We start from the raw sequence: 13,656 nt of genomic DNA on the forward strand, positions 1-13,656 counted from the left end.
TAATTATAGGAACAAATATCTCACAAAAAACTAACAGAATTGAGAATTTGCAATCATATTATAAAGTTATTGTAAACCTTACAAATTGTTAGTGAAATAGTCCCTAATCCTATTGAGTCCTAGTGACGACTTTTATTATCCTAACATAAAACTATACAAGAATTCTTTAATTTAAAACATTGCTGCCAAACATTTCTCATAAAAAGTTAGTGTGGCAGCTAAATTTTTCACTAGCTAAGGTAAGATCAAACATTGTATAGAAATCTTTTGTTAATTATTACGCAAATATTTGAGTGAGCTTTGCTGCGAGATTATGGAGATTGTGAAAGTCGTCACAAAGTGTTGATAGGAATAAGGTCTATTAGGTTCTATACTATTAAGTACCTTTAACTAAGACTAAAAAACAGCTTTAAGTGATTAAAGATAACTTAGAAAGTGGCAAAAAATTACAAAAAACCACTACTACAAACTAATAATGCCACAAAATAACGTATTACAGAATGTTTAAAAGTTTTTGGCAGTGATACCAACATATAAATGCTTTACATATATTTATTGGTACAATTAACCCAACTTTCATTAATATTTGGCAATTTACGCCCAAGAACAGGGTCAAGTATCGTAATTAGTAAAAGCCCCTAAACTTGGAAATTTTTAATTTACTATTTCGTTAGTAAATGGGGTATATTTGTAGTTTTCCCAAGAATAAAAGGAAGACAGACAGTTTAGGATAGATTTAACTTGTACCTACAATTATAAACTTCTAGAGAAGCTGTCTATATAAAAAAGGTGGCGCCACAAACATTGCTCAAACTTTAAAACCAATAGCGGCGCCTAATACGCTTACGCCCTCTTTAAAACAACCCGCGAAATTCAATTAATTTTAAGCACGCGTTTTATCGCCATTAGCAAATAATTTACAAGGTACGATTACAGTGACAGCGTCTCTGAGGAGTAAAGGTGGGTATGAAGATATCAACAAGTAAATAGTTGGAAAAACCACATTTACATCTACAACGTGTAAATGTACTGTTATTTAAAAATTCAAATTGTATTACCCCAGTATTTACAAATATTATTTAACGCTACTTTATATTTGACAACATTGTTGTTCACAACTTGGGTTTCTTTTGGTTTATGTTCAAAGATTTTTTTATTATTTATTATCGAGTTAACGCGTAACTGAATCTAATATTTTGGAAAAAAAGAACGCTCCCAACACGTGTATAAGATATATGTTTAAATGTAACTGTATAGATTAATATTTCTTAGAACATTTAACTACTATTTCATTGATTAATAGTTTTTCTCGACCATTTATTTTAACAATTTTAAACTCTCGTAAAATCCAATATCTACCGTTTATAAGAGTTTTATAAGATTATTATTTTCAGTATTAGAATGAAATTAACCCCCAAAATTACATTAAAGTATAACCTTTAAAGTTTTGAAAGAGGCTCCTCCTGGTGCCTCAACGTAAAACAGCGCAATGTCAAGACAGATACTTTTGACTACCAAAATTGTAAAGTTTAGGCTTAATTAAATAATATTTATTACCTCAAAAACGATTGTGACTCAAAATGGAATCAAGCAGCAAGAGTTATTAATAAGTTAACGACCTCAAACTGAGGGTTACTAAGTTTATCAGCAGTTCATGCGTGAAATGTCTAATATATCCAGAATGAATACCATCAAATTAACTCTAGTAAAATCTCAATGACCAACCAGTTCAAAATAACTGGTTCAAAACTATGACGGCCAAAGACAATATTATCTTCTTTCATTATAAAAATTAAAAAACTGATAAAATCAATAAGGACCGGGCCCCAAAACTTGAAGCGAATACTTTTGGCCTGCCAAGCGGTTTACGGTCAATTTTGAGCTACACTTCTGCTGCTGGAACCGAATGTATATAAAGGTAGTGGTGTAGCTGCAGACAGCTAAGACAGGCGAATAGTTTTAACCTATTAACATATCGTGTGAATAGCAGATGTATATAATACTTCGCCCCATGTACTATATATTGCCTTTGGGGCTGTACAAGGTACATTATGGGGAAGGTCTAAAAATAAGTTTGACATCATTTATGGACAGCCCTTGGGATCTCTTTAAATACATCACAGAGATGTGGTGGATGTTTGGCATAATACAAAAACTCCACACATTTAAATTTTGCCTTAGCGAAATAAAGCTAATTAGATTGTGCTATTATATTAAAACAAGGAGAAAAACAATTGCACCACATTTTCTATCTACTAACAAAATATATAGATATAAGTATATGCCTAATATTGGTGATCATACCAATTTCTCCATTCCTATTCAAAAGATAAATCGCCGTAATAGCAGTTTTTGGCATAACTTAGTTTAGCATTATAATATTTTAACATAAAAAAAAGTAACTTTGTAAATAATAAATTGACAGTACTCACACTCGGATCACACAGTGATTAAACAAAGGTTAGGTTTTGTCGTAAGTAAAGGACTGTATTCACTTGGACATTCTAGTTCCAAGTATTCCGTGTTTTAAACTGGATTTGAGCAAGCTACCCCCACTAGCCATACTTCGAGTGTTTCTTAAGCTCCCTCCCATGTGTCGTTCTCGATCTAAGGATCCAGTTTTACTCGAAGGTAAAGTCGATCGTTGGTCTTCGATACGTCCACCTTGAAACCGTAAAATTAAGTTGAAAAAATCATCATCGGGAACCGTTGAACCATCAGCACCACAGACTCTGTTTCCCACTACACTATTACCGGCTGCCACGCCGTTTTCGCTATTATTCACCAACTGCGGCAAATGATTCGCTTGCATCACCAAATTGGGCATACTGCTACGTTGGTCTTCTATACGAGTTGCCTGAAACAAAATTACAATAATAAATTATTACAATTAAACACTTAAGTGGATAGCACAAGGCACAAGACACAAACCACCTCCTTAAACAATTGGAGCAAACCATTTTACCTGGCATCTCATGAGCATATCAAAAAAATCATCATCTGGCAGTGTGGACGTATCTACGGACATTCTGTGATGCTGAGAAATAATAGAATGTCGTGGTTGTGAAGGATTGACAGCTAATTGATCTACAACTTGTTCAATGGGTAAAGGTGGTGGGTTGGAATCCGCAGGTGACACCGAAGAAGGCTCAATGCTACTCGAAGAAATTTGTGGGTTGGCTGGTGCCGGATTATTCCTTACACTATTTTGGCGACTATCTACAGGGAAATTGCTAGGACTGTGATTTTCATGGGCGTGTTGAGGTGCTAGCCCGGGTAAAGAAGGTAAACTAGCCCTCTGTTCATCCATTCTCCTGCTTTGCATACCCGCAATCAAATCGAAAAGATCATCACCACTTTTACCACTTTCAGCCGATACAGAGCCTGGAAAGATTAAAGTGGGTTAAAAATGAAATTTTTTTCAATCAAGATAGGAAAGAAACGTTTTGTTACCTTCACGCTGTCTTTCGATGGAAGTGCGTTCCGGTTCCAGGAATGAATTACTGCCGCATGGAGATATACTAGCCGCTGCTCCTAATCTCAAAGAACTTCTCGACTCACTAGGAACCGCGGAAGTCAAATCCGGAAGTTCGTCCTTGCCTTCCAGAGCTTCCACGTCGCATCGCTGATCGTCCATTCTTTCACTTTGGAATCTACTTAGAAGATCAAAAAAGGAGTCCCCATCTTCGCCTCCTTGGCTGCCCTCTGACACTGATGATTTTTTATTGCCCAATGGGGAAACAGAGTTTTTGTTCAAACTATACGAAGATGCAGTTTTACTGCCACTGGGTAGTTCCATTTGTTCGTGACCAACAATCTCGGGAATTGGAATGGAGTTTTGAGTATTGACATTTTCTTTATTTTCTCCTCCGCTCATTTTCTTATTCTGAAGAAAAATATATGATAATATGAATAACATGTCATAATATTTAGTACCATATTAATAAAATGCTCATTATTTATGATATGAGAATATTAAAAATTAAAATAACGCCTAATTGCAGAGGTAAATGAACCGAAGTTATCAAAATAGCGCTCAGAACAGAAGGGCGTTTTCCTTATGAAAATGATGAGAAAATAGAGTCAAATAAAAGCTAATTTGAGTAATTTCCATCCCTGTCTTTTGCACTTGGGAATTGTGGGTATTTCTATGCATAAAAAATGGTTTCATAAAAACAAAAACATTTTTTTCGGCCTAGGAGCAAGCAAAATTTAAAATTAGAGGTCAAAATGTTACTTCATAAGGAAAACGCCTCCAACATGGAGTATAGCAGTCTGATAACTTTGGTTCTTTTACTTTTGGTAATTGTAAGTCAATATAGTACATTGTAATTCATTTTTTTCAAGGAATAATTCTTCTAGATGAGCAGCGTTACACTAATTTCAATATTGATAGATCTCGATAACAACGATTCAATAAAATCGCCGTCAAAGTCGTATATAGTGTGATAGTCTGGATATAAAACTAGTTGGTCTATTCCTTTTTATACAGCTATAGCTTAATTTTTCTCTTCACAGTTCGGGCAACATGCTCGCAAAGGGGAAAAAGACTGTCATGGGAGGACTTTTTTGAATATTTTTTTAAAACTATCATCATCCAGAAATATCTGAAAAACAGGGCTCGCACTAAAATATTGAAAATAATTACGGGGAAAAGAAAAGATACTTTTCACCTTAAAATAAGAGCAAAATCTTTAGTTTAACGAAAAGCTGACTTAATTTTTAATTATCAGATATCAAAAATTAACTTAGTTTTTAACAATCACCAAAACTGGCTTGTTAAATTATAACTATTGTTTGTCCATTTTGTAAACTGCCCTTAAACAGAAGTATAAAAATATTTTAAGCCAATAGTGCTTTTTCCTTCATTTATCGAAAATAAGCAGCTTTAGACTAAATCTCAATTTTAGGGTAGATTAGGGACTTTGAAGAAAAATAGGGACTCTACGGTATTCTAGGAACCTGGTGAAAGCCCTGTTTGAAAAAGCAATCAGAATTTCAAAACAAAATCTCACGTTATCTTTGGCATCCGGCGTCATTTTCAACAAGTCCATATTTTCCATGCTAGTTCTTCTGAATCTATTCTTTCTATTGGGCGAACCATCAGCTACCAGGCTGTTTAAGTTTGAAGCACTGTTACTGGAAGTGGGCATGACCCCCACAAAAGCTTTCTCTGAAGTGGGCGTTCCTTGAACACTCGAAAAACCAAGTATCTTGCCAAGATCACTAATACTTATTTGGGCTGTAACTTGACCGCTGTAGTCACCGATCTCTTTCGAGATAGCTAAATGTTGGTTTGCAAACTGCAAGGCAGTTTCGTGATTTCCCATGGCGGAATTTGCGTTTCCTAGACTCCAGTAAGCCCTGCTCTCACCGACTTTATCGCGCAACTCTTGAGCAATTCTTAAATGTCTCAAATGGTACTCAACGGCCATCGGATAATCGCGTAACAGAGTGTACGTGTTGCCCAAACTATAGCATGCTTGGGCCTCCACCGCTCTATCGCCCAATTCCTCCGCTAAGTGTAATGTTTTCCTGATCAAAAGTGATTTCAATCAGTTGAAATAGTAACTTAAATAGAGAAGAAAAAGAAGACATACTTAAAAAAATTGGCTGCAGATTCAAATTCTCCTAAAAAGATGTGAGCATTGCCAAGATTATTATAGGCACGTCTTTCCGCTGACTTATCTCCAAATTCTTTGGCTAATTTTAACCTCTGAATTAAAGAAACCAAATGTAATGAACATCATTTTACGCCAATTCTATACATTACAAATGTTAAATTACCTCTTGGTGAAAAGTTATTGCTTCGCTGAAATTTCCCAATAAATAATGTGTGTTTCCTAGATTACCATAGGCTCTTCCTTGGGCTAAGCGATCACCAAGTTCTGTCATGAGTTTTAAATTTTCACTAAAAAGTTATACAAGAAATAAGAATATATAATTAACTTAAAAAAAACCAAACGGCTTACTCGTAATAGTCCACAGCTTTTTGAAGACATAGTCTAACTTCTTCAGGAAATTCCCCTGGATCTTGATGGCCAATTCCAGCCATATGTTTCCCTTTGGTGTGATACACATTTCCTAGATTGTACAAAGCGCGGCTTTCTCCAACTTTGTCCCCCAAGTCTCTAGATATATCTAAATGTCGTTTGCAACATATAACTGCCTCATCAAACCTCCCCATCATTTTGAGCGAGTTTCCAAGATTTCCACTTGCTTTAGCTTCTCCTAATCGATCGGATATTGCTCTGAAGAACAAAAATCCTATTCAATCATTTGCTAAGATTTGTGTTTAGATCCTTCTTAACTTCAATTCTTTTCAAACATTTATCTTACCTAGCAACTGTAAGATCTAATTTGTGAAACTCCATGGCTTTTGAATAATTTCCTACGTAAAAATATGCATTTCCCAGTTGGCTATATATGGCACTCAATGTTTTGAGGTCATCAGTTCCAACTTGTATGGCTGCTTCAAAAAACGCAACCCCTCCTTGGAAATCTCCCAATTTACATAGCCGCTCGCCTTCTAATGCTAGTTCTAAGCAAGTGTTTCCACTTTCAGACATTCCCTGAACTTCAGTTTCCATTTTATCTGGAAAATAGTTTTTAATTTGTTAAGCAATGTAGCTGTAAAGAAAGATAGAAATACTGTTGTACAAGTTGACAAATAAATACACATTTTGCCATTATTAAACTAAAAGCTTTAAGAATAAGAAAAATTAAAAAAAACTTTAATTTTAATTTTAAAAAGTATGTATAAAACAAAGTTTATAAAACCAAGTCTTAAATATTGTCAAGAGCAAAGGCTTAGCATTTATTACCTAATTTTTGTTTCCTATTCCAAAATATTCATAAACAATATAGTGAATAAATAAGAATACGCATTATTAAAACATTAACCGAGTATCTATTCAAATTAAAACAACGAAAACTTTGTGAAATTTAAAGCACGTAAACAATTATTAAAGGTAAACATAAACAACTGGGCGAGGTTAACCGTCAACTTTAAGCCGTTAGCAAGCAGCGTTGCCAGCCTGCTCAAAAATTAGATAACTTTATCGAATAATACATTTTTTGGAAAATTTATCGTATGAGCAAGATAATCCAAGTATAACGAGCCTAAATCGTTACAAAAACATAAAATATGCAAAAGTTTTTGTATCGTACATAATTATCGTATTCAAGACGCAGATGCCACTGAACAACAACGACAAATTTTCATTGAAAATTGTTAACATTTACCATTTTATTTAACTCAAACCAGGCCCGTATTCTGTAAACCATCAAATAAGATTTTGTTTTTGATAATCGCTATCATGTCGAGTTCAACTTTGACATTTTGTGCAGATTTATGCTCAATCATTTATGAAATTCATTAGGTAACTGATGCTGGGCCAATAAGCGCATTTGTGCTTTTATGTTTTCCAGTAAAATAAACTTCTATTCTATTCATTATTATCACCAACAGAGCACCACAGAAGGGAAACGATGACACCAAAATAGGAAAATTATAAAGGAATTTGTGGTCCCTCAATTACAACTATGTTCCTAGCAAATTAGTCAATAGACGCTTCAATAAATTATCTTCAAGGTAATACTCAATAATATTTCCGAGAGCCAGGACCTGCAAGTTACTGCTTGTTGAAAAATTTAAACTTTTCGATTGTACGGTATAGCTTAGAAAAAACACGACGTTCTCTTTACAGATGAAAACTTACTATTATTTATACAATCACTATATAAACAGAACCTTGCAGGTCCTGGTTGTTGGAAATATTACTTTTTGGCAACTTCGTTGAAGATGTTTTATTGAAGCGGATATTCTAGTTAATTATTGTACAATAGGCGATATTATAAAGTCAGATATGCTTGCTCAACTTGTTAAAATGGGATAACGAAATAGTACAGTTAAAGCCTACGGTTGAATTCATAGGCTCTTTGGTGGGAAAGCTAATGCATAGTGGAAGGTGGCCTTTCCCATCAAAACAAGAAGGCCACGTTACTTTATTATATCGCCTATTTGCGGTATCGTATGAAACGATAATTATCGTACTGGTTGTCAAAGCTGTTAGCAAGCCCTTTAAGAGAAATGCTTTCGATTGGTGGAATAAAAAAACATCTAATTGGTCTACCGAAAAAGAAAAGAAAAAGTATTCCATTCATTGGATACCTAAACGTCACAGATAAACGAAACGAAGGGTTAACAAAACGCGGAAGTTTCCAAAGTGGCTGGGTAATGGCAAACCATAGAATATAGAGCTATATATATATATAGGTCTATATTCTATGTTCAAACAGTCCCTCTTTTGATATTCCATGCTCACTATAGATTGCGCAATAGCCGGGAGTAGTGGCTCACTCCTGTAATCCCAGGCGTCCGGGAGGCAGAGTTTGTGGAAGGCCGTGTGAGGACGACCACCAATCCCCCAACGGGTGGTCGGAATACTTCCGCCATGGGTGTCCCCACCCCTGTCCCCACGTATCCCCCCGTTGGCGTGGCCGTTACACATATCTCGCCCTGATTAATCAGATGGACGAGAGGACTGAATTGTCCCACACGTTACAATCGAATAAAAAAAAAAAAGATTGCGCAATAAAACCAACATGACGTCTGCTGCTAGCTACCGGTATTTTAATAAACTTTACAGTACAAAGTGTGTATATTCTAGTTTGGTGAACTCGAAACCATTACTAATACCGAAACAATATGGTTTATTACAAAATTACCGTTTAATTCAAAACGTAAGATTGCCTAGTTCAGGGGGAAAATTCGGTAGAATTGCGTTAGTCCTAGGCTTAGGAGCTGTTGCAGGTACAGGTTATGAAATTTACACCCAAAAACTTGCAAAACCCAACGAAGTTTTTTCTCGGAAACTTGTTTATGATCAACTTGATGGCAAGAAAAGGCCTAAACTCCCCGATATCATTAAACCCACTAGAAAGGTACACCATTGATACCTATAACACTGAAAACGTTTTCAGTTACGCATGTTACCTTTTGTATCAGATTGAAGGACCATTCAAAGAATTGGATTGTACAGTTACGCTGTATCAATATCAGTCATGTCCTTTCTGTTGCAAAGTACGAGCATTTCTGGACTATTATGGAATACCATACAACTTAGTGGAAGTGCACCCTGTCACCAAGAGGGACATAAAGTGGTCAGACTACAGAAAAGTACCAATTCTTTTGGTAGAGCATGGCAAGGACCAGTATCAAGTGTTAAGAGAATCATCAGTAATAGTCAGTATAATGGGATCTAAAGTTTTTCAGCCCCTGAAAGACTTAGATGAATTAGCATCATACTACCGACCAGCAGAGTACGCTAATCAAGATGGCAGAAATGTCACTGAATACACTCAGAAATATTTCTTGATGTTCGGTGACGAGGGAATTCCTAAAAACAAGACAAATGATGCTCTAAAGTATGTAAACATTTTCAGGAAAATTTCAAAGAATTAAAAATAATTGGAAATCCTGGTTGATTGCAATATAGAGAGGAAAGAAAGTGGCGAAAATGGGTCGATGATGAATTAGTTCACATGATTTCCCCAAATGTTTACCGCACAATGAATGAATCAATCGAAACATTCAAACATTTTTCAGAATCTGGGCAGTGGGACAGCGTATTCTCAAAACCAGAGCAGTATTTAGCTATCTACACTGGCGCTTTTGCTATGTACTTAATTTCAAAGGGGCTCAAATCAAAGTACTGGATAAAAACCATCGATATCTTTAAAGTGTTGTTATTAAAATTTTCTTCTTTCAGATACCGTCTAAAAAATAATGTACGTGAATCTCTGTATGACAGCGTAAATCACTTTCTACGCTCAATTCCCAAAAACAAACGTTTCATGGGTGGTGATAATCCTAATTTGGCTGATTTGGTATAATTCTAAAACATTTTCATCTTTTAAAGTCTTCATTGTTGAAACGTAATCTTTCTTTTAAACAGGCTGTTTTTGGAGTTTTAAACTCGATGAAGGACTGCGAAGCTTTTAATGATATGATGACAAATACTAAAATTGCGCCTTGGTATAAATCAGTAGGTAAGGCAGTAGAAAAACACGAAGGATATGATTTAGTGGTCGATAATTTTAAAAATTTTCCACGAAGAGAAACAGGTGTTTAAATATGCCATAATTTAGCTTAATTGTTAATTATTGCAGCAAATTTAACCATGTATAAAAAGTCTGAATAAAGTCTAATTTAAAGTTTGTTTAATTTATAAAATGATCTAGTCGCATTTTTAGCGTTCTGGCCTAGTAGTTCTGATGAAAGCGAGAATAACCTTCCCACTTCAATGATTTTGGGCGCTGATAACCCTTACCAAAGTTATAGAAAAAGCATAAATTTTTCTTCATAGATGGCGATAATTCATGAACTAACAAAATTCACTATGGACTAAATTATTGGGACTCACTACTATAACTCGACAATGCACGGAAAAGTATCCTTTTCAGTTTAGATTGAGCAGACTGTTTTATTAATAAGAAATCTTTTGGTTAGAGGAGGAAAATACAACATTTTATATAAACAGAAAAGGCGAATTGAGAAATAACGCCTTATTTTTAGGGTAATTTAGGGAGCGGTAAGCTTGAATTTGCAATAGAACTGAGTAGTATATTATCGTCCTTAGCTGTAGTATATTTTGCCCACTTGGGGACTCTGTGCTGAACTAAACCTTGGTTGTGTAAACAGTGTAATAATTCTGAAAATCAGTTCCTAATTGCTATACTTATTTTAAATATGTAGAATGCTTGGGTGGCGTTGCCAGTTAGGTTTATCTTTATAAAAATGCGTAAAAAAGCAATCAAATTCTTAGACCGTTATTCCCTCGTGGGTTATTTCTCCAATCAGTACCAAACTGCCGGATTTTCCCAAATGAATAAAAAAGTGGTTTTTCTTTCAGCAGTTTGTGTGGGATTGGGATGATGAATGTTCATCTCAGCGTATATATTACTGTTGTAATTCCGAGTTAGAGATACGTGTGATTCAGGCGCGTAATATAATTGTTGAGTAGCGGACATAGGTGGAACTATGGCTGCGTTCAACAACTACAATCGTAAAATAATCCGATACTTCTGATTGCGTTGTTGAACGGCAAAACGCTCAGAACCGGTTTAAAATGAATCAATTAAAATGGCGGCAAGCAGAAATCTTCTACGTGCGCGTGACCTTATGATACCTTGGAGGAGAGAAGTATTCTGGAGTGGAAAATCCCATAGCGGTAATAAGAACGTCCTTTCCCGCCTATTGCTGTTAGAATTACCCAGACTGCCCCGGTTTTTGGTCGGACGTCAGCTTTATCTGCCATCATTATGGTGTTAGTAATTTCTCCGTTGATATAGGTCGTGTCTGCTATCGAAAAAGGTTTTTGAGCCAAGGTTGTTTTTTACTTATTCATAAACAAAACATAAATCTCGGATCCTCCATGCTTACAGAAATTGAAAACTAATTTTACATTTCCACCAAAAATTGATGACGTCCGACCAAAAAGAGCATGATGGGAATTTTACAAAGCCGCAGGTGGCGCCCGACTTTTCCACTCCAGAATACTTCTCTCCTCCATTAAGATGATACATATAAGAAAAACCTGATAGAATTCCGATACCTATCGTGACGTCACAACCGGAAGAAGCAAAAATCATTGAACAACTGTCCGATTTCTAAATTACGTTTTTTGCGGCGTGACAGTACCTTATCATTGTGAGGTATAGCTTGGACAAAGAATATAAAGCCCCAGGAATGGAAGGATTGATATTATTGGCCACGTGTTTTGGTTGCTTTAGAAACTTCCGGCAAAGCAAATCAGAGTAACCGGAAACGGTTAACGCAACCCGGTCTCTCTTTAAAAACGAGAGGCGCATAAGTTCCACTAGACGGAGCTACACCTTCCATTCCTGGGGCTTTATATTCTTTGGCTTGGAGGAATAAAACAAGTACTTGTTTTATTCCTCCAAGGGTATATCAGGGTATGGTGGGGTGGCGCAGTGGTTAGCACTTTCGCCTCGCAGCAAGAGGAGCCAGGTTCGATCCTAGCTTGTGGCACTGGGTGGAAACTCGGAACAACTCCTTCTGCGTAGAGTTTGCAAGTTCTCTTCCAACTGGTTTAGTGGTTTTGCCCCGAGATCTTCGGTTTCCCCTTCCATAAAAACTTGTTGAGGTTAACGGTAATAGTAAGTGTAGGGAGCTGTTGGCTCGAACGCGTGGCATGCAGGGCTTGTCACCACCCTCCTACGCATTGTAACCCGGCCACCTGAATTAATGGCTTCAAAAGTCGCTCGATGACTTAGGCCTAAGGTGGTGCCTTGGGTATTAGCCTAGCTGATTATTATTATTTATCTGCATTTAAACCCTAACATGGCGGCGAATTTTCACGCGCAAAATGAATTAAAGGGGCTCCAAAGTTCGATGGCAAAATGTGTGTAAAGTCAGTAAAGTGCGAAATTTACGGCTGACTCTGCCCGCCTCTGCCAAGGCCGAATAAGGGGTTGGGGGGAATGAAAAGCATGCTCAATTTTCTTTTTTTTTTGCCACCGAACTTTGGAGCCCCTTTAAGATTCCCCAACTGCATGCATTACGGATTTTCTGATACATAATCGGGAATGAATCAGAAGGTTGTTGGACGGAGCCTATATTTATTCTGACATTATGGCAATACAATAGTTAATTTGACAAAGTACATATTTAGGTCCATAAGAACCTTTCATTATAACGCGATAATATCCTTATATAACGCCATCTACATAAATTGCGTAGTTGAAATCTCCATCTGGATTCTCTACTTACTGAATTTCAAACGTTCATACTATCAAAGATAATTTAAACTCGTACCCTAGATTCGAATACTGAGAGCTTTCCCATTGACGGTTTTGTTACGAAGCGTTTACCCTTTTTCGGCACGTGACCTCAGAAAAATCGGGCTCCATCGGTTGCAGTAAGTCGCAAACCATGGAGCAAATTTTTTCTGAGTTCCAGCGGGAAGTGGGTAAACGCTATCGGCAACGCGCGAGAGAGTGATTTCAAATCTAGGGTACGAGTTTAAATTATCTTTGATACTATACCCTGGATAAGCCGAGTTAAATATTTTTATAACACTTTTTTAAAACGATAATATGTATAATAACATTTTTATACATAAGCGTCAAAAATAAAAATTTTATAGTTAAAACAAAATAATTATTTTTAACGCTTTTAAAAAGTATTTTATGTATTGAAATGAAATTATACACATTTGTATTTAATAGTAAATATAATAACTTCTAAAAAATGTGTTACCAAAAAATATTTAGGTAGAGATCCTGAGATTTGAGCCTGGGTCATTCAAACGATATTCAAGTTTTCCACCTCCAGATGATGGATTTTAAGGCCCTAAATCCCGATTTGTACGGAATAGGAATAGTCTAGCTTCTGAAACTCTTCTTATTATAAGGGTCATTAGTATCAGCAGGAACATATTTAGGTACCTAAGCACATTGATCGTTTACATTGGCTCCAGTAGAAACACGCCCTTATACTTAAAATTAGGGGGCTTTCCCGGAAATCCCCGCTTCTATAAAATAACGAAGTGTGATAGCCTCCTTATGTTGTGTAACGCCATTTTAAAATATCTTTAGGCCTAAAAGTTTATATCTGAAAACGTAAAACTA

At 36.1% G+C, this 13,656-nt stretch overlaps 2 protein-coding genes across 3 annotated transcripts; one reads left to right on the forward strand and one right to left on the reverse strand.

Annotated features, from left to right (window-relative positions):
- Positions 1-16: 16 nt before the first annotated feature.
- pins (G-protein-signaling modulator pins) lies at positions 17-6,992 on the reverse strand. Of its 2 annotated transcripts, XM_090176017.1 has the most exons (10): positions 6,825-6,992; positions 6,340-6,595; positions 5,973-6,251; positions 5,788-5,911; positions 5,601-5,716; positions 5,016-5,535; positions 3,454-3,886; positions 2,966-3,384; positions 2,755-2,857; positions 17-2,664 (listed from the first exon to the last, which is right to left on the reverse strand). In XM_090176017.1, exons 2-10 carry the CDS (start codon positions 6,588-6,590, stop codon positions 2,492-2,494), a joined length of 2,418 nt encoding a protein of 805 aa, XP_090032143.1. In that variant the 5' UTR covers positions 6,591-6,595; positions 6,825-6,992; the 3' UTR covers positions 17-2,491. The 2 variants fall into 2 exon arrangements, with proteins under 2 accessions (XP_090032143.1, XP_090032142.1); XM_090176016.1 differs by having other exon boundaries at positions 17-2,857; positions 6,825-6,991.
- A 1,422-nt stretch (positions 6,993-8,414) lies between these two features.
- On the forward strand, positions 8,415-10,224 carry Su(P) (prostaglandin E synthase Su(P)). The gene is made up of 5 exons (XM_090174776.1): positions 8,415-8,946; positions 9,011-9,429; positions 9,501-9,713; positions 9,774-9,891; positions 9,960-10,224. Exons 1-5 carry the CDS (start codon positions 8,608-8,610, stop codon positions 10,134-10,136), a joined length of 1,266 nt encoding a protein of 421 aa, XP_090030902.1. The 5' UTR covers positions 8,415-8,607; the 3' UTR covers positions 10,137-10,224.
- The last annotated feature ends 3,432 nt before the right edge of the window (positions 10,225-13,656 follow it).

Source organism: Leiobunum rupestre, chromosome 5, assembly GCF_980474605.1.
Source record: "Leiobunum rupestre chromosome 5, qqLeiRupe1.1.hap1, whole genome shotgun sequence".
Taxonomy (NCBI): Eukaryota; Metazoa; Arthropoda; class Arachnida; order Opiliones; family Sclerosomatidae; genus Leiobunum; species Leiobunum rupestre.